Raw genomic sequence first — 22,708 nt, forward strand, 5'->3', positions numbered from 1 at the left:
GTAGTCAAACGTTTATGATACATGTGAAAAAAGCAAACCAGATTGTATCCTCCGAACCAGCTTTTTTCCTTTCCATTATTTTCGCGAACAGAACTACGCGAGCACAGAAAGTAATGAAAAACGGTGCCAAAGCGTGATAAAGCGCGTTGTGATCGTGTTACTGAGCCACTGTCATTGTCCCCGCATTGTTTAGCACGGAGCTGTGGGTGGGCAAAAAAATAAGGAACTTGTCGTGCACATAAAAAAAAGGCGAAGCAAAAGCGGTAAAACGTTTATGCGGAAAGTGCGAAAAAGAAAAATATATTTTTATTTTGTTTATCATTTTCTTATTTGTGTGTAATAAATAATAAAAAAAAGTTCGTTTCAATTATCCCAACATATACCGTTGGCATCACATGCACCCGAAGGTTCACGATCGGCTGCCGGAGTATATGACCACATTCCCACTGGTATATATTGCAAATTTTTTCTTCAGGGCGGACCACTGAATCTGCCGATCATCAGTAGAATTATGACAATAGCCAGCACAAGCAATGACCTGATCATGGCACCAAACAGTGCATCTGTACTACAGACCAAAGCTGTACCAAAACGAACTGAAGAGAAGAGAAAAAAGAAAGGCGAAATTGCTCGCTTTATATAGACATTTTTCTCGTTCGGGACTTCAAATCCCCGTGAATTCTCATTGGCCCAGATAACGGGTTGCGTATCAACTTGTGGGTTGCCTACTATGGCATAACAAAAGATACAGCACCAAAGGAAATGAAAGGAGGAGTGGTACCTGATGGTCAAGTAGACAAGCGTGCTTCGGCGGTAGTGGTACGTGTCTCTCACCATGGGCTGCTGTACCTCCGATGCTGTCGCCGCTTGGTTGTGAGGGGTCCGTGCACGGCACCGTGTCAAGCGAAAGACAAAGACACGAATGCAAATGAGCATGTACATTCACGTAAGAAATATTTTTCTTTGAGCAGTAAATGCCGGAATTAGGCGTGACTGACAAGGTAGACAATTCACCATCTGTGAATATTGAGAACACCATCCACCCAGCAGCCAGTTTACAGTCCTTCACCCAACAAGACAAACAGCGTGTGTATATAGCGTAGTTCACAGACAAATCCACAGTACTTTAATATTGTCTTTTGATTGTGTGTGTGGTACGTAATGTTATGTGTGTGCGGAAAAAGATGCCCCCATCGCTGCACTATATGATAAAGACCCGGTATCTTCTATATTCAACCGTGCTCGTCAACTGTTGCTTTACCATCTACGCTATCCGCCAACAGTTCTCTGAACCACGCAGTATAACCTCCTCCCTCCATCCTCCATCCCAGTTTATGCTACTGCTAACGTTCTATCCTCCATCCCAAGTATGTGCTGCTGCAGATAAGTTGGCCCGCTCATAAATAAGTATCCGCTGCCGCTAGTGAAATCGACTCATCCTTCAGTGTTTTACATTGCTGCTGACATAGTAAATCTGTTCGTTTGTTTTTGTGCGCTTCTACGTTCTCTCAAAGCAGCGTTAAAGATCCATCGGGACGATCAGAAGAATAACACTACAAACGATGACTTCCTCTGGCTTTTGACACTTTTGCGCGTAATTCGTTGCTCCATTGATCACCTTTTTCACTCGCCATCCCTTTGTGCATTTCGAGTGCGAAGTCAATTGGCCAAATCGTTGTGTCGCAATGCGCATAGCTTTCGTTTCAGGGAAAAGCTGTTGGAACGTTCAAGGTTTGACACACGCGTAACTTTGTCACTATCCAAAAAAGAAAGATTCTGTGTTGCGCTCCTCACTCCTAGACTTTTGCGTCCTGCTGATTTACGTCCGTTATGCTTGTCGTTAGTGTGAGTTTGTGCATACGCGTTCATAGCCTTCGTTTTGTTATAAAAAAGAGAGAGATGTAGCGAATTTTCCCTTATTGTTGCCTACTATTTCCACAGCAAATACACATTGTGTCTCTGATCGTCTCTTTGCAGACTACTTGTCGTTGCCGAATTAATGATGCTCAAATAAAGCCCGAGAGAAAAATCCTGCTCTTTTGCAGTTGTTTTTTATATACGTTAAGAGCACCGCTTACTGTGCATTACGTCCCATTTAGCTTAACATATAGTTCCTTTTGGTATAAATTACGATCCGCTTAAAATAAGTTGGTGCTTACGGCTCCTGTAAGAAGATTCACTATTTTCAAAAGAAGAAAACAGGATCCGTATTACATCATCTATCGGTTTATATTGTTATCATACCAAATAACTCATTATCTATCAATCCCAATAGTAAAGAATACAGATGAGAAGAAACTGAACGAGTTACGGTCATCCTTCCTTTAAAACGTGCTTTGCTAGTGTGTATTTATATTTTACTCATATTGAGCACGTTACATCATGGTAAAACCCATATACTCTCTCTCACTCACTCTCTCTCTCTCTTAAACTGCGAAAAGAGAAGAAAGTGGAGAATAGAACGAATTTGTAAAAGCGCCGAAATGAAAAGGTTCGCCGTTCCTCTTCTTTCCTTGCGAGGAGCGAGAGACGGAAAAGCCCTGTTGTGTGTGCAGTGCCGTGGTATGCTTATGCGCGTGTGCAATTAGTTATCATTTACGCTCGTGAAAATATTCAACATTCAACCGAGAGAATGAAACTCACGCGCGTGCACCAGTAACTGTTCCTCTTTCTCTTTATCTCGCTAATTCTTCAAGTTCTCTCTTTCCACCTCACAATAAGTATATAAAGTTCGATGAGAGAGGTACTTTTGCGTAATAGTGATAGTCTGGATAAAAACGAAGACACCGATCCTTGCAGTTGCAATCGATATAATTTCGGTATGACTTTAGCACGAAATTCATGCAGCACACACAACAAATATCAGCTCTGTAGCAAACAATACCTTCACCTCTTTTCTAGTTCCTAGTTTATCTTTAATACATCTCTCTATAGGTTGCGCACGTTTGTCTCTGGTGCATTGTGTTGCTACGGTGGACAACAGCACAAGGGGCAACACTGGGCGACACGTCGGACTTGTACGCGTCGTGGGATACGGACGAGCCATTGTGGGACACGATACCCTGTAGAGCCAACAGCTAAACATTAGTACCACCGATTTAGTACTATCTACTCTATGCAATGAGTGATTACGGAATGTACAGTGGACCGACGGTGCAATCATGGATATCAACAACGTATATATAAGAACCATTCATCTCTTTTATTGATGCTAACACTCTTAACAGCAAAATTCCGCAAACGTGCCCTCGTTTGTTTTTTCCTAGTTCATCTTTGTACAGTTATCCAATTGTACACGAATGCACCCGACGGATTCGTCATGGGCGGCGTCGTCTTTTCACGGATTCAAACGGCGCGTATACACTGAATCCTGTCTCTCTAAAGAGTGCTCTAATGCTGTTTGATACAGTTGGCAGGTGGTGGGTCGAACGTAACTGCAAGAAGATCAGACAATGGGTCGGCTTCTCATGATTTGATAAAGACAACATAGACAAGTAGTGATACTAGGAGTACTAGTCGAGATCCAGACGATGCACCGTTTTGTCCAAGAAACAAAGATATTACGACGACTGGTCATCGTCGTCGTCAGCAAATGATGACGGGGCAGACGATGATACGAATGATCAACCACGTATTACATTATTGCTGGTGCCAATAGTGGTGGCGTACATGGAAAAAGTTTTGTTTCATCTGACCGTGTAATTGTGTACCTGTATACCGATATAAAAAGAGTGTGTGATGTGTTTTAATTAGGTTAGCGGAGGCTTGTTTCTGTATGTAACGGTCGTTGTCGTCGTAGTTGTTAGTAATAGCAGTAATGGACAAGATACAATGTCAACAGATAGTAGGGGGAAGAAACATGTGTTTGGGTTACGAGGAGCCCAAAACAGCAGCACTAGCAGTACTCTGGGTATAGCGCGTTTTATCGAATCTCACGGTTATGCTTCCACGTCGAAAAACCCGATAGCCGTTCATCCGATCGTTATGCTGTACAGATCGACGACTGGGTAATCACAAACGGGATGGTTTCTACATTCGTCTATCTTTCGTTTTCCCGTCCAAACCCTTTGATAGATATTTGTAGCAACAAAAAGCCTTCCTTTGTGTCCGTGTAGTCCATTATTTCCAATTTGTCATGAATAGCGCTTTACTTTATTCGTTCTTTTGATCTGTGATGGTGGATAGAGTTCGGTGATTTGGCATTTGAGACAGTCACTTGTTCAGATACTTTGATATATATATATTACCGAACAGACGGAAAAGGAGAGCATTCTATTGTCTGATTATTAAAAGTAGCCAGTGTCTCTTTTATCTTCTTGCCCTTTTTACCTCCTAAACCTACAACACCTTTTGCCGGTTTACTCTATGGACCAAGAAGCAACACTACACTTGCTTCAAGATCCCGCTATTCGTCGTTTTTACACCAACTATGTTGGCATTAGCAATGACAAGGACCTTGTTCGACATTGGCAAGCCATTCGTTCCCGTTTAAGCGAGGTAAGAAAAAAAAAACTCGTGAGGTCCATCCTATTTCCTCAAGTTCTTTTTTTGCTGACGTTTGTATGAATTCGTGTTGCTTCCTTTTGTCGACTTTTTGCGCCCCCACCAAAAATAAAGTATGGTCCCAGGTACAAGTGTATCAACTTTTACAAGTTTGTCGGGTCTCGACTGGCAAGCAGATTCTATTACCGCGAACTTGTTGATATGACAAAACAAGGTTGCCAAGCACCTGTTGTCCTCGATCTCGGTTGCTGCACAGGTAATAAAAAGCCATTCACCTAGCGCGTAGAAAATTTGGGAGAGAGAAAGAAAGAAAGAAAGAGGTTTGAAAGGTGGGGGATAAGAGAAGAAAAAAAAAGATGAGACATTTTTTGAGGGGTTTTTGCTTGTCAAATGCTTCCAAAGTGAACATTCGATTGTACTAGTCCCCCAAAAAAGAAGGAATAATTTAAAAAAACACCCTCTCAATCTCTCTCTCTTTTCTCGCCCATCTCGATTGGAATGATTACCAAACAGGCACCGATCTACGACGGCTGATGTTTGACGGCTATCCCGGTGACAGGCTCTACGGCATTGATCTGAACAAGCACTATATTGAGAGTGGCTATGATCTGTTTCGCGACCGTGCCACTTGTCCAATCACATTCATTGCTGGCGATATTTTAAGCACAACTGCAACTACTACACCTACTAGTATATCATCCACCATCAATAACAAGTTTACCCAAAAAGCCGGCGTGGTCTACACCGGCAGCATGATCCATCTCTTGTCACTCGACCAATTGCATACCCTGATCCACCATATTTCCACACATCTCCTCGACCCAGCCGGCGGCATCTTTATAGGCACCCACGTGGCAGCCGACACAACAACATCCATGACACGAAGAGGGAATACCAAACAGTTTATTGCGGTGCAGGATTTCAAAGATGTATTGGAAAAACATCAGTTTGTCGATATCCAGCTGTGCAAAGAACCGCGTCGAAGGGACCCGGATGAAAATAGTACGACGTTGGATACATTTTGGCTTTCGTTCAAATGTCGACTCGTCACGGCTACTGCTGCTGCTGCTGCTGCTGCGGATAAAGAAGAAGGAGACAATGATGATGCTGTTTGTTGTGATGATGATGATAATGATGGTAGTAGTAATCGTTGTGGTGGTGGTGGCAGTCGTAGTAGTAGTAGTGGTAATAGGAGAAGTTGAGGCGTCCCATGTTGTTTTTCTATTTTTCTTCTTTCTTTCTTAATCGCCACTAGCACAGCCACGGCAACCACAATGTACGCACTCGATCACTTTGCCTTCTTCCAACCTGGTCTTGGGTACTCGGCAGATACATGTGGTACCGAAATTCGTATCGCGCGGTTGGATACAACGAAGACAACACAGTTTCTCGAATCCAGGCTATACAGAGTATTCCATACATTAAAAACGAAATTTAATATCTATTTCCCCTTTTCCCCCCCAGTCCCTCTATAACAACAAATGTAATAACACACACACACACACACCTTTTTCCATTTTGCAATAAGATTGGCGTCTGCATATTTGTTTTTCAACAAGTAATCATACAATTCGCGCGAAATGGCTTTACGTTTATAGTACAAGTCGAAAATGTACCGTGATCGTTGGTGATGAATGCGAAATACTGGCCAAGCGCTTTCTACTATCCGTTTGCCTTCATGGGGTTCATTCTCAACTAGTTTGTGTGTAAACAGAGAGAAAAAAAAGGTTAATGGTAAGGCTTCGTAGTAAGATCAATCGATGATGGGGAGAGGGGAAATAAAAAGTTCAACTCGATTGAATTCAATTGTGTTCCATGAACAAAGAAAAAAAAAACAAAAAAACTCACTCTCTTTCATCTTTCTGGCAAATTCTTCCAGCGTTGGTTCAATGTCATCGAAACCTTCTGGCGGTCGTTTGGTGCGTTGTGTTCTTATTTTTGGCATGCTTTTTTTTCAAGATGTGGACCAGTAAAAAAGTTGGAAAGAAAAAAGAAAAAGAAAACGAGGCTAGCGTGTTGGGGCTAATACACTTTCTCAAGTTGAACGATGCCGGTCACAGCCCGGGCGGATATGAATCTGTTTAAATTGCCCACACACACACACACATAGAGAGAAAAGAGAGAGAGAGAGAGACGCACTTTGACCCCTACCTACATCTTCATGACGCTGTTTGGTACAGGTCCCACTATCTGATATCCCATGCTATCAACAACAATGCTTGTGCCATTTGGTAATATACTACCCAAAAAGAAATGTTAGTCGACTGGTGCTCCACCGGGGGCTCCACAGCGAGCATGACATAAGAGTGGCCTTCTTTTCTTTGTGCACACGACACTCAAACATACAACGTGTATAGCAGATGTTATGAAAGGAAGTATCTCTTTGATCAATGACCACTTTACTAGAAACCCCTTTGTGGGAATAAAGGTGATAAAAGAGACTGGAACAATGGGATTCTTTGCAGTCGGTCCAATAGTTTAGCCTTCCCTCTTAAAGCGGAAAAAGATTTTTATTTTGAAGTTTCTTGTAGCTGGAGCAGCCTCTTTTTTTTTTAGGGCACTTGTCAACTTTTTTTTTTCTCTTAGTTGTATATATATATATATATATATATACCACCATGTCAACGACGACAACAACGACAAGCAGTACCGCCACTTCTACCTTGTCACAATTCACCCCACAGTTGGAATCAAAGCCAAAAAAGCTGACAGTGACGTCCAAAGATTCACGATCCTACGTCCACTTTGTTGCAGGAGGGTAAATGAGGGCCTTTTTCTCTTTCGTTTGTTTATTGTCCATTTCAAATATGTATTCTAAAAAGACCTTCTGTATGCTCTCTAGTGTGGGTGGACTAGTTGGTGCCGTGTGCACTTCACCACTCGATGTTGTGAAAACGAGATTACAGGTATAAAATATATATATACATATATACATAAGCAAAGAGAATGGATGTGTTTATGCTAACTTTTTGCCATGTATGTTTTGTTTTCACGACCTAGTCTACATTCTATCAACAAGCCATACGATCGCCGTCCAAAACAACTTCGTCGCATTATATACTGGGTCATTTTGTGGAGACTGGCCGTCTGCTTGTGTAAGCATCTCTTGTGTGTAGGAATAACCTATGTTTGAGCAGTCGAGTTAACGCACAAAGGGAATGTCAAATAGACGCATCAAACAGGTGGAAGGCATGCGTGGCTACTTTAAAGGCCTAGGGCCCAATCTGGTTGGCGTCATTCCTGCAAGGCATGTATACTACTCGATTAGGAGAACAACAGGCAACAATGAAAAGGGCATACTCAGAGGGCCACCTTCCCCCCCTGATAAATTAACCCTGCTTGAATATATAGATCCATCAACTTTTACACATACGGCAACGGCAAAAAGTTCTTTACCGAGCTGAACAATGGCAAAGAAACGCCAGGCGTGCACCTTGTTTCAGCAGCAACGGCAGGCATTGTCACGTCCACGGCAACCAATCCTATCTGGGTCGTCAAGACCCGTCTGCAACTGCAGCCTACGAACAGTACAGCAGCAGTGCGTCGATATACCAACAGTTTAGACTGTACCTTGCATATATTGAAAGAGGAGGGCATCCGCGGGCTGTACAAGGGGATGAGCGCGTCGTATCTGGGGGTGGCGGAAGGCACGATCCAGTGGATGACGTACGAGCACTTGAAAAAAAAGTGGATTGCGCCGCACCACCACAGCAAGCACGGCATTGGAGGCAAGAGTATCGAAGGGTGGATCGGCAACATTGGGGCAGCGGCGGTGGCGAAGCTTGTGGCAGCATGTATCACATATCCTCACGAGGTGATACGCACACGACTGCGACAGCCTGCAGAGGCGAACGGGATTCGGAAATATACGGGACTGATGCAGTGCTTGCGACTGGTGGCCAAGGAGGAGGGCGTGTCTGCTCTGTATGGTGGCATGACAGCCCACTTGATGCGTGTGGTGCCCAACGCGGCCATCATGTTCTTTTGCTACGAGGCCATCCTGCACACCTTTGGTGGCGACGACAAGAAAGAGCAAACCACGACGACGACCTAAAAAAGAAGAACTTCCTAGACCTTTTTGATGTCCCTTGCATATTTCCTTATAGACACTGCCATTCATATATCCCCTTCTTTTGCCATAACGGGCCTAAACCCCATCCGGGGTGCCCGTCATCATCCTCATCCTCATCATCCTCATCTTCATCATCGTTATCGTCATTGTCACCCATCCACTGTACACCCAAACCCTGTTTCATCACATATACTAATGAACTTTTTTTTTTAATACTTGCAGCTTGCACATAACACAAAGAACGCCCCTTCTCCTTCCACTCACACACTCTTTCTTTTTTCTTTCTGTATACACACACACATACACACACACCTTGAACCCAACCAAGTCAACTCAAATCAACTAAAAAGTATTTAAAACATCCCAAAACACAAGAAAGCTTTGCTTGCCCTTTTTTTTTTTAAAAGAAAAAAGTGTGGAAGGGGCTAAGCTGTGAAAGTGAGAGAGAGAGAGAGAGAGAAGATGTACAAATAGTGTTTTGTGTTGCTGTTGTTGCTATTGTTGATGTTGTTATTGTCGTTATGTGAGAAAGGGTTGTTGTGTGTGTGTGTGTGTGTGTGTGTGAAGCACAAACTAATAAGACGAGAGAAGCTTATTTGGCTTCAGCGTTCTTTCTCTTTGGGTTATCGGGAGAGGTAGCCCAGTTTTGAGCCTAAAAAAGATTGGAAGAAAAAAAAAAAAATTAGCACACCATGGAAAAACTTCAAGTCACAATAATCACCCCTCCCTCTGCCTATTCCCTTTCTGTGTGTGAAAAAAAAAATAGTAAAAAAACACTTACAGCCTTCTTGAAAGCCTGGATTGGGCGCGATTACGTATAAAGAAAACGCGAAAATTTGATTAGTAAAAAAAGCAGTTTGCAAATTTTTTTTTTAAAAAAAAAATAGAAGAAAAACGCGCTTTGCACCCCATGCTTCCGGACAATGAGTCAAGAAGACGCGCGTTTTTTTTTTCTTTTTTCTTTTTTTTTTTTTTCACTTTTGATTGACGCGAAAAATAAAGTAAAAAAAAAAAAAATTCCAGCGCGGGCGGATTGTGGTCCTCCCCCATCCCCCAAAAAAAGAAAGAGCGAGAGAAAGACATTTACCTCCTTGTGGGCAATACCGGGGTTGGCAGCCTTGACCTTACCAAGCTCCTCCTAATGAAAGACCAAAAAAAGAGACAATACGGTCAGTACTCTGACAGTAGGCAGTGATACAGAGAAAAGAAAGAGAGGGAGAAAGTGTTACCTTCATGAACTTGTTGTAGGGAGAGACCTTCTTGGCTAGTGTATCAAAAGAAAGAAAAAGAGGTCAGCGCTCGACATCATCAGAGAGAGAGAGAGAGAAGGTAGGTCCTATACAAACTTTGGGTCTTCTTGGCAGTCTTTTCCTTGGCCATTATGAAAAGTTATAGAGAACAGTGGGTCGGATGGATGTAGTAGAGTGAGAAAGCGGCACCAAAGAGTTTGGTATATGTGAAAAGAGTGAAGAACAAAAGAAAAAAAAGCAAAAAAGAAAAAAAAAACTTATGGGCTGCCTCTATAAGTGTTCGCGGTCCAACGCGCTGCGGGGATATATTATAATGATGAGCTGTATTATTATTATTGAATATATGTATATGACACAGCTGGGATTAGAAAGTAACCTAATCCGGCCAATCAATGGGCGTCTGCTGCTATGCTCCTATATAGACTAATACATACTCTATTATTATTTGTATCCATCCCACAGCCCACATGGGTGCATGCTATGGAACCCGCCACCCACAGAGCGCGTTTTCTGTTTTAAGCTTGAGAGAGAGAGGATGGCCACACTGTAGACGAGACCTTGCTGTGCAGAAGAGATGCAAACGAGAGAGAGAACTAAAAAAAAAAAAGACAAAGAGAGTGCGGAGTGCTATCCTATCAAGGTGATTGCGCGTACACTATCAGGCGAAAAAAAAAAAAAAGGCTCTTTCTTGGCTCTTTTTGCGTTTCATACCCAAAATACAATACTAGGGCCATCCCATAACACATCGCACCAAACAACAACAACAACAACAACAACAACAAGGCAAACCTGTATATTGGTCGGTACGAATCTGATGACCGTACATGGATGAATGTGCCTCAAGAGTCTTTCCTGTTCTTTAAAAGAATCGTGTGTGTGAGTACTCATGGAATGGGCTGATCGGGAATGCTGATCGCTATCACCATCAATTGGCTGCTGAGGCTGTAAAACAATAGAAGACTGCCTTGGGGGTAATAGCAGACGGTGAAGGTGCAACCTTCTTCACACACACACATAGCATCGCATCCAAGTGAACAAATGCATTTCTTTCAACGGATGTGTGTATCATCACACAAACAGTGCCACACACACACACACACACACACACACATCCCCCTTTCATCGCATATGTCTCATATATGGATAAGCTCACGCCCGTTTGCCCTGTCTCCGATGCCCTACTACTACTATCATCATCATCATCGTCATCACCACCACCATCAATCATTCTTCCATTACCAGTCCGCCCAGTACAACTACAACTTTTCTGATATAAAACATCTGCATTATATGAACCCCGTTTTCTATCAAAACCCTGTCTCTATTTTTTTGTTCTCGAACAAAGACAAAAAGAATAAGCAGCAGCAGCAGCAGCAGCAGCAAGCAAAAAAGCGGGAAACAGTCACCACACCCCCCTTTGGATCACACTTTCTCTCTCTCTCTCTCTCTCTCTCTCTCTCTCGCCTTTCTTTACTTTTTTCCGTTTTACTGCTTTTTCCTATTGGGAACGAGATTTCTCTTTCCACCTGTACAGGTCGTCCAAATATACCAAAAGAAACACACACACAGAGAGAGAGAGAGAAAAAGAGAGAAAGAGAAAAGGAAAGCAATGTCTTCCCCTTCTTACACTACCCTGTTTGACTTTGCACCACGCCACACAAACTTTCGTACTCGCCCCCATGCCTCGGCCATTCTTGCATTTCAACAACACCACCGTGCTGCTGCCGCTGCTGCCGGCCTGTCCTCGCGCTCTGGCCACATTCCACGCAAACGCAGAACCATCAAGGACGAACTCACCGCCTTTGCCGAACGGCATTCCCATGGCCCTCCTCAATACCCAGCTTACCTCAAGAGCAGTGTCTATGCATGTATGGTGCAGGAACAATATACCCTCTATTGTACAAAACAATTGTCCACCCCGGCCACTGCTACTAGTAGTAGTAGTAGTAGTAGTGATAAGCAGATTCCTCCCGATTCATTAACCGCCGCACTGATATCCCATGACTTACGACTCCCTACGGCTTGGAATCCGGACGACAAGGGCGAGTTTGTGGACATTAGCGAAGATTGTTTGGAACTCACTTATAAAGGTTTCTTGTCTACTCGATTACCTACTACAGAGAGTAAAAAGGGGAGAGAGAAAAAAAAACTCATCTATCTCGTATTAACACTAACACACACATAATAATCACACAGGCGCCGGGAAAGAAGACGCAGATATCTCGGCCGTGCGAGCCAATTACCCGTTCCGTCCACAATGCGGCATCTTTTATTACGAAGTAGAGATCATATCCAAGGGGTTGGACGGACACATTGGCATTGGCTTTTGCTGGGCATCCAACAGTCTAGACCGACTGCCTGGATGGGAAGAGCATTCGTGGGGCTACCATGGCGACGATGGCCATCTGTTCTCTGGTCCGGGCACAAGCAAGGCCTATGGCCCCAAGTTTGGCACCGGCGATGTGATCGGATGCGGCTTTGATTTCCGTACCATGTCTGCTTTTTATACCAAGAATGGCGTCTATCTCGGCACCGCCTTTCGGAATGTCACCGGTCGATCCATCTTTCCGTTCGTTGGTTTCAAGACCCCGGGCGAACGGTTGCGTGCTAATTTCGGCCAACAGGACTTTACCTTTGATATTGCTCAGTATTACAAGGATGAGCGGAGGTATACTTTGAATAAGGTGTTGGAGAAACAGCAATCACTGTTGCATCATCATCACAATCGCCAACAACAACTTTTAAAACGAAAAAAACGACAAGAGTCTCATGGTGAAAAACAGATGCATGATCAGGTCGTGTTGGATTATTTGTTACACCACGGATATACACAATCAGCTACGGTTCTGCGACACTTGATTGCACCGTCAACAACACTATCGGGTATATCCAGTGCTGATTCTGTGTCTCAAGAACAACATCACCAACGAAGGCAATGTGAGCAAGATGAGGAGAGTGAGGCGAAATCAAGACGAGGTACCAAAATATAAGAATGGGTGGAAGGGGCGGCAAAAAGCAATATACGTGATACAAAATACATGTATGCTGATCTATCTATACAATTTTGTGGAAAAAAAAATAGACATACGAATGGCGATCATGCGGGAAGATGTACAAGTAGCCATCAGCTTGTGTCATGAAAAACACCCAGGTGTTCTAGATAAGAATCCAGATCTATTGTTTCGATTACGGTGTCGTCAATTTATCGACATGGTACGCAAGGCACATCAACAAAACGCAACAGAGGAGGATCCAATGGAGGTGGACGACATCAATAACAATCCAGCAGTGAGGCAACATGCGGGTACCAAGCGACGACGACGCGATAGCAGTAGTAGTAGCAGCAATCATCATCATGTCGTATCGGATCACATTCAACAGCAGCAACTACTACAACAGAAAGAGATGGATGATGATGATGATCGTGGATCAGCCTATCAAGACGACGACGATGAGGATGCATCATTTGAAGACAATGCATTCCAAGAAATCATGAACTATGGGCAAAAGTTACAACGAGAATATGGTGTCATGGCTGAACAGCGACCGGATATAAAATCAGAGTTGATGGTAGGATGAAGGGAATCAGAGGATGAAGCGTTAAAAAAAAGAGTAAAGTGGGGTGGGGGGGAGTGGGCGACTCATGAAGACATTATTCATTATCGACATTTTTGCCAGGCTGCGTTTTCGGTGCTGGCATATACCGATCTGGACGATTGTGCAGTATCCTATCTATTCGAAGCACACCATGCAGAAAATCTAGCTTCTGATTTAAACTCGGCTATCCTTGGTAAGGGGTTTTTTTTTTTTGGGAGCCATATGTGTGGATTGTCAAGAAAGAAAGCAATAATTAAACTTCATCATTGTAGTAAACCAAGGCCAACATCCAACACCTGCCTTGGAACGCATCTATCGACAAACGTCTACTGTAGTCAATGAACTAGTGCTTACTGGAAACAGCCAGGCAGCCATGTTAAAACCTGATCAAGATTGTATGCTGCCATCATCAACATAATAGAAACACACACTTTTTTTTTTCCTAGCTCGAAATCATATCATCCCTTTGCTGCGCATATTAAACTTTTTTTCCTTAATCTCTTTGTCGCCCCGCTCTTTCCCCTTCTCTCTCTTTTTCCCTTAATGTCCTCGTCACTGATCGGTTCATTATTAAAACTTGAATCACAGCTTCAATGCGATCTTTGGTAAAATACATGAACTTTTTTATTTTTTTCGGTTCAACATTGTTAAATTCGAGAAATTATGTATATAGTCATAACTTGGTGAACGACGCACGTACATTGAATGAATGCGGACATCGGTTTTGTCGGTAAAACAGTTACCCCACCACTTGTCTTAAAAAAACTACTGAAATGACAATAACAAAGCAGTTGACACCACAATGTATCCTATTTTGCTAGAGGATGTGTATATGACAGGATCGGTGTTGAACGAACGTGTCCTACGTGTCATTTACCTGCCATTGTCAAAAATCTTCGACCTGATCCCATGCACGACACGTTGGTTGCGTGTGTACGCAAACTTGGGACTTTGTTGGTAGGCGGTACACCTTCTGTCGATACACATGGCTTGCTATCTGAAAATAATAGCATGGAACAAGCTGGCGACCCTATGCATCGTCATCGCCTTCAAGAGAGTAGCGGATTGTTGCAAATGGCACGGGATACGAGTAATGACAAGGGCACGACGCGGTCAGAATGGATGGATAGTCAGCCGCAGAATGATACGGATCGATCACTTTCAGGCACAAAGATGTACGAAACATCCCCGATATCTCTTCTGCAGCCAGTACAAGAGTTTCCATCCATGTCACCACACATGCCACAGACACCAAGTGAAATGGAAGACCAGACGATGTCGGATGAGAAACACGTACCGACACATTCAGCAGTAGCAGACACCTTGATGGAAACCAAGACACTCTCAGCGGTGGAACAGCAAAGGGGGGCTGAAGAAAAAGTGAAAGACTTGACAGTGGGTCACGACGTCTTTTCCTCTTCAGTATCAAGTGTTTCTACGACTGATGCTATGCTCCCCTCTTGGCTACGCGATCAGCTCAGAAACAGCGTACCACCACTCAATGAGGACGATGCTATGTCTAGACCCTCTCTCGACAGCGTAGGATCCGAATCGGAAACAGTCCCGTTGCTACGCGATTGGCTCCGTCGCAGCGACAGCAGTGATTTAGTTCGATTCCACCGCCCAGCAAAGGGGATCATCGCCTCAGTGACTCGGACACCTTCACCGCTACAAATAGACGAGGGTGATTTGTCCCCGCATGGCAATGACGACGACGTCGATGACACAATGTCATGTGATGAGCAAGTAACGAATGGATCAGAAATAGGATCGAGCGTTGCAACAGGACAGCAAACACCATCACTGTTACGAGATTATTTGGCCGCACCATTTGATTACGATGAAGAAGAAGATACTATCATGCAGGAACAACCTAAAGAAGACCCTACTCCAAACAATGTACAAAATACGACAAACACTGCTGATAGCCACGACCATGTCAGCAACAAAATAAAAACACCCTCTACGATACCGAGTTCCTCCAAACACGACGAACAACAGCAACAACAACAATACCACCCTCATTCTCATTTTGTAAATAATAACGGCATCAACACTACTACTACTACTCCGACTCAGCATAGCATCAACCATTGTAATAATTATATCGGCATCCAACATCAACATGAACAACAACAACAACCACCTACTGCTACTACCGCAGTCGTTGAGAACGACAACAACGAGACCGATGATAACGAGCGTTATAGCGCTGAGGCACTTCTCAAAGAGCTCGATCAAAGCTCACTCCCTGATGACGAACTTTCTTTTCCTGAAGACGAGAGATTGCCGCCACCATCCAACCGAACCATTGCCCAAGTTCCTGTTGCTGTACAACCCATCACCCACGAGGAGGACGACAACAACAACGACGACAACATGTCATTATTGTTACAAGAATTACTCAAGGATGATGGACTTCCAGACGACGAAATACCAAGTACCAGCGAAAAAGGGAAAAGAAAGCAATCGGAAAAAAGAAAAAGCATCGACAGGTCGAATGCTAGCAGCAAAGCACCGATATCATTGCCTTCTCCGGCGACAACAGAAGAAGCAGTAGCACCTGAGGCATTAGCGGAAACAGACATTTTCTCGATTGATGTACCTCATCCTTATTCAAAGCGATTACGGTTGTCAGACCCTAACGATCACAGTGGCAGTAGAATCGCTCGTAATAATAATCATCCTGCACAGCCATCAGCAGCAGCAGCAACTGCAGCAGATCAACAAGAACAACAGCAAGGGCCGTCGATAACAGCAGCAAAAGAACCATGGCAATGTTTACACTGTCAGTACATGAATCCAGTCACCGTGGAAACCTGCGGTCTGTGTCGGAAAATGCGCGGTAGTGCACCAGCAGTAACGATTTCGCAAAGTATATCAAGTACGCCCATGACAGTGACGGCCAGTGTTATTCCTACATCACAAGAGGAACAAGACTACCTTGCTGCTACTCGTATGAGAACTTTCGATGCGGTACGTGTTATGTTCACGGGTATCAAAACAGTAAGTTTCTTTTATCTTTCTTTGTCTCTTTGTTTTGAAATTAGGATGTAGTGAGAAGAATTAAAGGAGGGGGGGTCATTAATTGATAACAATAAAAGGATGAAGCACAAGCGGTTCTGGACAAGTTTGGTGAGAGTGAATTGACCCTATCGCCGGTCAATGATGACGTCGATGATATACCAAGACATGTTGACGATGTGACGCACATTGTGACAAAGGGAAATGAGCAAGGACTGAGTGGCAGGACAGTCAAATACCTGTGGGGCATTCTAGCAGGCAAATGGGTTGTAGATGTAACATGTAAGTAATAAGCTTATATCATCCCGAAATGGCAAAATTTCCAAAAACCATGGAAATCGAGAAATTCAAACATTTGGGAAATCATCTAGGGTTGATTGATAGTTGCAATGAAGGGCGTTGGCTTCCCGAAGCACCGTACGAGATTGTGGGGGACACAGTAATGGGTCTCACACATGGACCGCGAAAAGGACGTCGACGACTGGAAAAGCAAGTACGTAATCCATGGTCAAAAGTCTCCCTCTCTCTCTCTCTCTTTTGTTCTTTTTGAACTAATATATTGAGTGTAATACAGGAGTGTCCTTTGTTTCATGCGATGCGATTCAACTTTTTTGACAAGACGCATCCAAAGCGTGACAAACTGATGAAGCTGTGCCAACAAGTAGGCGGAGGGGAGGTGTTGAGTCGACGGCCACCTGCGGACAAGGCTGGCCCATGGCGTGATAACGACAACGTCCAACGACGGAGCGTCCATCGAAACGTGCCCATCATCATTGTCACGGACCAGAGACAGCTCAAGAAGAAGAGTGCAAAACCTTTAGAGCTGTATCAAGTGAGAGATGCCCGATGGCTCTTGGATTGTATAAGCAGATGTGATGTTGTTGAAGCCAACTGAGAAAAAGAAATATTGTCCGCATGCGGAAAGTGGATTATGTATTCGGTTTATAGTGTGGGGAAGTTTCCAGAGTACTCTTTTTACTTCTTGTTCTCTTTGCTTCCTTTCCCCTTTATTTTTTAACAAGTGTATATACACCTCCTCAAACCTCCTTACCCTTTTCTTACCATGCCACACTCTGAAACCCATGGTTGTACATTAAACTCAGTCGATCCTGCCCTGGCAACCACGGATCGTTACAATGTCAAACATATTGAGCAAACTGTATACAATCTAGCTGAGTCAGACGATATCCTGGCAAAACCTGTAACAGAAGCTCTGCAAGTCATTGAAGAAGCATACAAAGAATACGGGTAAGTGCTTTTATACATTACCACGACAACCGGCAAAAATAAAGAAGGGACTATGAGCTGGTAAAGGAGAGAAGAACGAGGGGAACACACCATGGGCGAATTGCAGTTGAATGACCACTCCAAGTTGCCTCTGTCTATATATAATATTTACATTTTTTTCTTTACTCATTCTAGGCTTGAAGCGACGTCTTTATCATTTAATGGTGGCAAAGATTGCACTGTTCTCCTCCATCTCGTTGTCGCAGCATTAAGTCGTCTTGGTCACTCAACAGCTGTCATTCGCACGGTTTATGTCACTTGTCAGAACCCTTTCCCACACGTGGATGAATTTGTAAAAGTATGCTCAGCGCGGTATCGACTGGACACCGTTTCGGTTCCGGGACCTATGCGTGAAGGATTGGAAAAGTTTTTGAATTGTACGCAACCGAAACCCAAGGCGATCTTTGTTGGTATTCGACGAAACGATCCTTATGCTGGTAAGTTTATTACGTGAACGACAAGGGAATTCAAGAGAGAGAGAGAGAGAGAGTGTGTGTGTGTGTATATGTTTAGAAGAGGAGTAAACAAGGTTCCTAGTACTCATTGGGATGTTTGTTGTTATTTAGAAAATTTGACGCATTTTGACTTGACAGATAAGGGCTGGCCCGAGTTTATGCGTGTACACCCAATTGTGGATTGGACATATAAGAACATCTGGGATTTCTTGATTCGGTTACGGATACCGTATTGCTCGCTTTATGATGATGGGTAAGTCACTTTGTACTGGAATAAAAGGAAAGCGAGATCCTGGTTTATACGGTTATGTGCTTACGTACTGGTGTGCTATAGATACACGTCGTTGGGAAGCATGGAAAATACACATCCAAATCCAGATTTGGCTCGTGACTCTGGCGGATATCTTCCTGCATACATGTTAGAGAACGAATTGCACGAACGATGTGGTCGATCATCCAATAGAACTGTATAGACATCTTTTATTCAAATAGCAGCAGCAGCAGCAGCAGCAGTAGATACCATTTAGATTGCCTTTCCTCCTTCTAGTCCTCTCCCCTCACACCCTCTTATCCAAACCATCAGCCCTGCTCCTTTTCTTCATGACATTTGTTACAGAATAGATGGACGAATTGGCTCATTTGTAATAACCGTACTGGAAAACCCCAACGAAAAAATCATTTGCCATCATCAACAAAAAGATGGGTATGATTTATTTTTAAAATGCAATGTAATATATATACTATAAATGATTGTTGAAAATAATAGGGGGGGAAAACAGATATCTCGGTTGAATCACATTTTACAAATGAAGAGAGAGAGAGAGAGAGAGAGAAGGCAAGGGAAATAAGAAGAAGAGAGAGCGAGAGAAAAGAGGGAAATGTTTTCTTATTTACAGTTTAATAAGCGAGTAGGTAGGAGCATCCAACTTTTGGGTACCGTTCAAGAACTCCAATTCCATGACAAAGACGTACTCAACGGTCTTGGCACCACACTTCCGGACCAATTCGCCAGCAGCACCAGCAGAGCCGCCGGTGGCAATCAAGTCATCAATGACAATGACCCGAGCATTGGGCTTGACAGCATCCTTCTGCATCTCAAACACATCCTGGCCGTATTCCTTTTCATAGACCGCGCTCGCGCATTCGCCAGGAAGCTTGCCCTCCTTGCGGACAGGAACAAAAGCAGCACCCAATCGAAGGGCAACCAAAGGACCCAACAAGAAACCACGAGCATCCAAACCTATATTTCTCAGTCAAGATAAGTCTCTAAAGCCCTGTATACACGTCTTTCCCCCCCACAGCTTGCCATTGATGATTTTAAAGGAAACCCCCTTCCTCCTCCCTTCTTTTTTTTTTCCTTCCATCTATATTTACCAACAACAGCGTCAATTTTCTCTTCGTAGGTCGAGCTAATGTGGTGCACAATATTGCTAATCAAGGACTCGACGGCCGTGGGATCTTGGAAGATGGGGAACAAATCCTTAAAGACGATGCCCTGGTGATAGCAAGTAGAAAAGGTTTTCGAAGAAAGAATTAACAAAATGAAGCAATCTTTAATAGATAACAAAAAGTATGTCTATGTCATTCCGTATGCTTATCACTAACCTTCTTGGGAAAATCAGGGTGAGTGCCGAGAAGGTTCTTGAGACGTTCAATGTCGTGGTTGGGCATGGTTATACTGAATGGGTTAAAAAAAATAAAAGAACTTTTTTTCAAAACTTCTGGTTTCAGCTGAGCTTTTTTTTTTTTGAAGGAACCATCACCACTGATAAGGCGCGACGTACATGGGGAGTGGCTTTTTTTCAGGTACCGAAAAAAAAAAAAAATTAGGCCGGCCAGGGCCTTTCCCATGATATATACTGGCTACTTGAAAAGATAATGTCGAGATAACAGCATCTATAATAGCACAGAAAAGGTTGTCTTTTTCATGCATTATTTAATTTTGGTAGCACAGTTATGCATCGGTCATCTACTAAAGCATGCTTAAAATAGGAAAGAATTGCCATATCCATCGACCGTGTCATCATCGCCGTAATAGCATCAAAAGTCAGTAAAGAGAGCAACAAACAGTAGGTAGGAGAAAATGCGCTACTTGCGAGTTTACCTCATCAAGTTCATGGAAAACTGAATAATCTCAGCGCTTAGGCAGAAACCCCACATGCAAGTCAGATGTCGTAATACTCAGCCAAACGCTTCCCCTTACCTTAAACGCTCTTTTGGACTCCACGACGCACCACGTATTGTAATGACGCATCCAATGAAAGCCACACGAGATTTCACTCAGCATCTTCCACGTGAGGTCATCAATACCATATTTCTGTCTCTTCCTTTTCGAAATCGTATCCAGTGTATGGTTGTGTGCAAGTCTTGGCGACAATGGTTACTCGATGGGTCGTTAATGTGGAGCACACTAGACGATCCAGACTGTGACCTCGGCAAAGACTTGCTTCCTTACAAACGAAACATTAAACGCCATTCAATACGGCATGTGAATATTAGACAGCTTAATGTCGACCAACAGACGCGTGCTATAACCTTCTTAGTACGATTGCGGTGTCGTGCCCTGCAATCACGTAAGCACTGATAAGAACTATCCGTTGCTAACTTTGGATTCCACATGAAAAAGGCGAAATACTAACCATGATCTGCATATTTCTTTTCTTTTTTGCTCGCGCACCCAAAAAAAAAAGTATTCTTTAGCTACCGCCATGACATGGACAGTACTTTTACCAAACTACTGAATTGCAATGGCCAGTCTATCACGCATATTGATGTCAAAGTTCAGCCCGGCGACGTCCATTTACTCGAAAAACTCTTGATCCGTTGCCCAAAGCTCAAAATCATCAAGTATCAGCAACGACAACTATCACAGGAGGCCCAGCAACCATTCCATGATAAATGCGCCTTTAGTGAAAACTTACTTGATCAACAACAACAAGACCAACAGCGACCACTATTTTCATGTCTAGAATCGATCACTATCAACGGCGTTGCACCTATTCATCAATTACTGAATAATGACATTGATATTCCCAATCTTCGATATCTCAACATCTTTTGCCCGTATAACAACAATCTCGAATACATACGGGATCAAGGCTGGCCTCAACTACGGTTTTTGCAATTGATGGGAATCCTATGGACGCCTGAACTACTTTCCAATCTATCTAAAGCAATCCTCAACATGCCGCTGTTGGAATCTATCCATTTCATCTCCAACATCCCTTCTACTAATGAGCTATACACTGCAATTGCGGGTCTCGAGCATTTAAAAGCACTCTTCATTGATAATCAGCGCTATTACACTGGGGAGCTACGAGAAGAAGACGAAGTGTTCCAAGACACCGAAGAAGGGTTGCTGTGCTTGCTGAGAGGGAAATGTAGACAGAGTCTACAAAAATTGCAGCTAAACGCTGTGAATGTGCTTACGGACCGAATACTGGATGCCATACCCGATTGGAGCGACCGAATGACGTGTTTGAGCCTTGTTTTGCGCGTCTCAGGTCGACGACAATGGCAACTACAACAACAACGACAAGGGACAAATCATGGTGGTGGTGTTGGTCTGTTGACCGATCTTGGTCTGCGCCGTTTCGCTTCTTCTTTGTCAGAAAACAAAATGGATTACCTCGGTCTGTTTATGGAATTCCGAGTGGCAACTCCGGATACGATTATGTTTATCCTCGACAAGCTCGGACCCAACTTTGCCTCAAATGTTATTTATAGTGATATAGTAGGATGTAAGCGATACTTGAAGATATCAAGCGATGGAATATGGAGTGTACATGACCGAAACGGTCTAATAAAGCGTCTGCGATAATCCACAAACGGCCTTAGCGTCAGGTTAGCTGCAGGAAAGAGAAGGTGGTTTTATATATTATATATTTAATCAAAGTGCTATCGAACTACATTGTAACATCCCCGATTTATTTTCTGCACCAACCATTTTTTATATCCTTCGCACATAAAAAAAACATCGATGACGTTATTTTGTGTTATACGTACTTATGAGTTGGTGACGAAACCGTGAGCTATAAATATGGCATTTCAAAGAAACACGCGGGTCCCTCGTACCTCATAAACTAATCGTCATGCATTGTTATAACAATAAGGGACTCGTGTATCTGCAATATGAAAGGTCACACGTACTCGCTTATTTGAACATTTACAATAGAGACAACGACTTTGGCTAATTGTCGTGCATATTCTTCTCCTTCATCGTGTAACATTTTAGCTTCCGTGGTGAACAAAACGGCGGATGGGAGGTCCGGCAGTTCATCCTGCGTAGCCGACAAGTCTAGGTTTCTACGAAACCATTGCAACAGGCTTCGGGGAAGCAATCAACAGTTTTCAGCTTTTAGTACATTATAGTCACCGTTGCCAAACAGCTTCGCGGATGCATAATTATCGCGCGTAGCTATCACCGCGGTATGCTTTCATCATACCAGCGAAACCACGCTATTTTACTTTTACTATTATGCACACAAATGAAAAAGACGATCTTTCTTTTTGATTGAATG

The 22,708-nt window shown here is 43.4% G+C and overlaps 10 protein-coding genes across 10 annotated transcripts; 7 read left to right on the plus strand and 3 right to left on the minus strand.

Annotated features, from left to right (window-relative positions):
• Positions 1-4,365: 4,365 nt before the first annotated feature.
• On the plus strand, positions 4,366-5,705 carry BDB00DRAFT_875562 (uncharacterized protein; the record flags this gene model as incomplete). The annotated part of the gene is made up of 3 exons (XM_053127369.1): positions 4,366-4,497; positions 4,618-4,759; positions 5,017-5,705. 3 exons carry the CDS (start codon positions 4,366-4,368, stop codon positions 5,703-5,705), a joined length of 963 nt encoding a protein of 320 aa, XP_052976510.1.
• BDB00DRAFT_838947 (bud site selection-related protein) lies at positions 5,499-6,605 on the minus strand. The gene is made up of 3 exons (XM_053124668.1): positions 6,352-6,605; positions 6,011-6,198; positions 5,499-5,903 (listed from the first exon to the last, which is right to left on the minus strand). The coding sequence occupies exons 1-3, from the start codon at positions 6,446-6,448 to the stop codon at positions 5,745-5,747; spliced, it is 444 nt and encodes a 147-aa protein (XP_052976511.1). The 5' UTR covers positions 6,449-6,605; the 3' UTR covers positions 5,499-5,744.
• A 1,089-nt stretch (positions 6,606-7,694) lies between these two features.
• BDB00DRAFT_884237 (mitochondrial carrier domain-containing protein) lies at positions 7,695-8,557 on the plus strand (the record flags this gene model as incomplete). Its single annotated transcript, XM_053128313.1, has 2 exons — positions 7,695-7,750; positions 7,855-8,557. 2 exons carry the CDS (start codon positions 7,695-7,697, stop codon positions 8,555-8,557), a joined length of 759 nt encoding a protein of 252 aa, XP_052976512.1.
• A 610-nt stretch (positions 8,558-9,167) lies between these two features.
• Positions 9,168-9,955, minus strand: BDB00DRAFT_875565 (uncharacterized protein; the record flags this gene model as incomplete). The annotated part of the gene is made up of 4 exons (XM_053127370.1): positions 9,168-9,227; positions 9,663-9,713; positions 9,805-9,839; positions 9,922-9,955. The coding sequence occupies 4 exons, from the start codon at positions 9,953-9,955 to the stop codon at positions 9,168-9,170; spliced, it is 180 nt and encodes a 59-aa protein (XP_052976513.1).
• A 1,245-nt stretch (positions 9,956-11,200) lies between these two features.
• BDB00DRAFT_838954 (uncharacterized protein) lies at positions 11,201-13,490 on the plus strand. Its single transcript, XM_053124669.1, has 3 exons — positions 11,201-11,915; positions 12,022-12,801; positions 12,908-13,490. The coding sequence occupies exons 1-3, from the start codon at positions 11,435-11,437 to the stop codon at positions 13,402-13,404; spliced, it is 1,758 nt and encodes a 585-aa protein (XP_052976514.1). The 5' UTR covers positions 11,201-11,434; the 3' UTR covers positions 13,405-13,490.
• Positions 13,491-13,729: 239 nt separating this feature from the next.
• BDB00DRAFT_564279 (uncharacterized protein) lies at positions 13,730-16,760 on the plus strand. Its single transcript, XM_053117870.1, has 3 exons — positions 13,730-14,027; positions 14,096-14,152; positions 14,244-16,760. The coding sequence occupies exons 1-3, from the start codon at positions 13,966-13,968 to the stop codon at positions 16,477-16,479; spliced, it is 2,355 nt and encodes a 784-aa protein (XP_052976515.1). The 5' UTR covers positions 13,730-13,965; the 3' UTR covers positions 16,480-16,760.
• Positions 16,517-17,544, plus strand: BDB00DRAFT_564292 (uncharacterized protein). The gene is made up of 3 exons (XM_053117871.1): positions 16,517-16,728; positions 16,831-16,939; positions 17,021-17,544. Exons 1-3 carry the CDS (start codon positions 16,709-16,711, stop codon positions 17,339-17,341), a joined length of 450 nt encoding a protein of 149 aa, XP_052976516.1. The 5' UTR covers positions 16,517-16,708; the 3' UTR covers positions 17,342-17,544.
• On the plus strand, positions 17,301-18,864 carry BDB00DRAFT_564099 (uncharacterized protein). Its single transcript, XM_053117869.1, has 4 exons — positions 17,301-17,694; positions 17,869-18,170; positions 18,300-18,441; positions 18,523-18,864. Exons 1-4 carry the CDS (start codon positions 17,510-17,512, stop codon positions 18,659-18,661), a joined length of 768 nt encoding a protein of 255 aa, XP_052976517.1. The 5' UTR covers positions 17,301-17,509; the 3' UTR covers positions 18,662-18,864.
• A 71-nt stretch (positions 18,865-18,935) lies between these two features.
• Positions 18,936-19,973, minus strand: BDB00DRAFT_838962 (adenine phosphoribosyltransferase). The gene is made up of 3 exons (XM_053124670.1): positions 19,794-19,973; positions 19,563-19,683; positions 18,936-19,428 (listed from the first exon to the last, which is right to left on the minus strand). Exons 1-3 carry the CDS (start codon positions 19,857-19,859, stop codon positions 19,079-19,081), a joined length of 537 nt encoding a protein of 178 aa, XP_052976518.1. The 5' UTR covers positions 19,860-19,973; the 3' UTR covers positions 18,936-19,078.
• A 928-nt stretch (positions 19,974-20,901) lies between these two features.
• BDB00DRAFT_875569 (uncharacterized protein) lies at positions 20,902-22,008 on the plus strand (the record flags this gene model as incomplete). The annotated part of the gene is made up of 1 exon (XM_053127371.1): positions 20,902-22,008. The coding sequence occupies one exon, from the start codon at positions 20,902-20,904 to the stop codon at positions 22,006-22,008; it is 1,107 nt and encodes a 368-aa protein (XP_052976519.1).
• Positions 22,009-22,708: the final 700 nt, after the last annotated feature.

This window comes from Zychaea mexicana (assembly GCF_025766255.1).
Source record: "Zychaea mexicana strain RSA 1403 chromosome Unknown BDB00scaffold_74, whole genome shotgun sequence".
NCBI lineage: Eukaryota > Fungi > Mucoromycota > Mucoromycetes > Mucorales > Lichtheimiaceae > Zychaea > Zychaea mexicana.

Bases quoted from the DNA above. Each gene is read 5' to 3' on its own strand.
- BDB00DRAFT_564279 (XM_053117870.1), top strand. From the start codon at position 13,966: ATGTCCTCGTCACTGATCGGTTCATTATTAAAACTTGAATCACAGCTT. The intron at 14,028-14,095 runs GTAAAATACATG...TTATGTATATAG, and splicing joins CAGCTTCAATGCGATCTTTG to TCATAACTTGGTGAACGACG. The intron at 14,153-14,243 runs GTAAAACAGTTA...CTATTTTGCTAG, and splicing joins TGCGGACATCGGTTTTGTCG to AGGATGTGTATATGACAGGA.
- BDB00DRAFT_838962 (XM_053124670.1), bottom strand. From the start codon at position 19,859: ATGCCCAACCACGACATTGAACGTCTCAAGAACCTTCTCGGCACTCAC. The intron at 19,684-19,793 runs GTTAGTGATAAG...TGCTATCACCAG, and splicing joins ACCCTGATTTTCCCAAGAAG to GGCATCGTCTTTAAGGATTT. The intron at 19,429-19,562 runs GTAAATATAGAT...TGAGAAATATAG, and splicing joins GAAAATTGACGCTGTTGTTG to GTTTGGATGCTCGTGGTTTC.
- BDB00DRAFT_564292 (XM_053117871.1), top strand. From the start codon at position 16,709: ATGGGTTGTAGATGTAACAT. The intron at 16,729-16,830 runs GTAAGTAATAAG...GTTGATTGATAG, and splicing joins ATGGGTTGTAGATGTAACAT to TTGCAATGAAGGGCGTTGGC. The intron at 16,940-17,020 runs GTACGTAATCCA...AGTGTAATACAG, and splicing joins GTCGACGACTGGAAAAGCAA to GAGTGTCCTTTGTTTCATGC.
- BDB00DRAFT_838954 (XM_053124669.1), top strand. From the start codon at position 11,435: ATGTCTTCCCCTTCTTACACTACCCTGTTTGACTTTGCACCACGCCAC. The intron at 11,916-12,021 runs GTTTCTTGTCTA...ATAATCACACAG, and splicing joins TTTGGAACTCACTTATAAAG to GCGCCGGGAAAGAAGACGCA. The intron at 12,802-12,907 runs GTACCAAAATAT...AAAAAAAAATAG, and splicing joins TGAGGCGAAATCAAGACGAG to ACATACGAATGGCGATCATG.
- BDB00DRAFT_564099 (XM_053117869.1), top strand. From the start codon at position 17,510: ATGCCACACTCTGAAACCCATGGTTGTACATTAAACTCAGTCGATCCT. The intron at 18,171-18,299 runs GTAAGTTTATTA...GTTGTTATTTAG, and splicing joins ACGAAACGATCCTTATGCTG to AAAATTTGACGCATTTTGAC. The intron at 18,442-18,522 runs GTAAGTCACTTT...GGTGTGCTATAG, and splicing joins TGCTCGCTTTATGATGATGG to ATACACGTCGTTGGGAAGCA.
- BDB00DRAFT_838947 (XM_053124668.1), bottom strand. From the start codon at position 6,448: ATGCCAAAAATAAGAACACAACGCACCAAACGACCGCCAGAAGGTTTC. The intron at 6,199-6,351 runs GTGAGTTTTTTT...CACACAAACTAG, and splicing joins TGCCAGAAAGATGAAAGAGA to TTGAGAATGAACCCCATGAA. The intron at 5,904-6,010 runs GTGTGTGTGTGT...TACTCTGTATAG, and splicing joins TTATTGCAAAATGGAAAAAG to CCTGGATTCGAGAAACTGTG.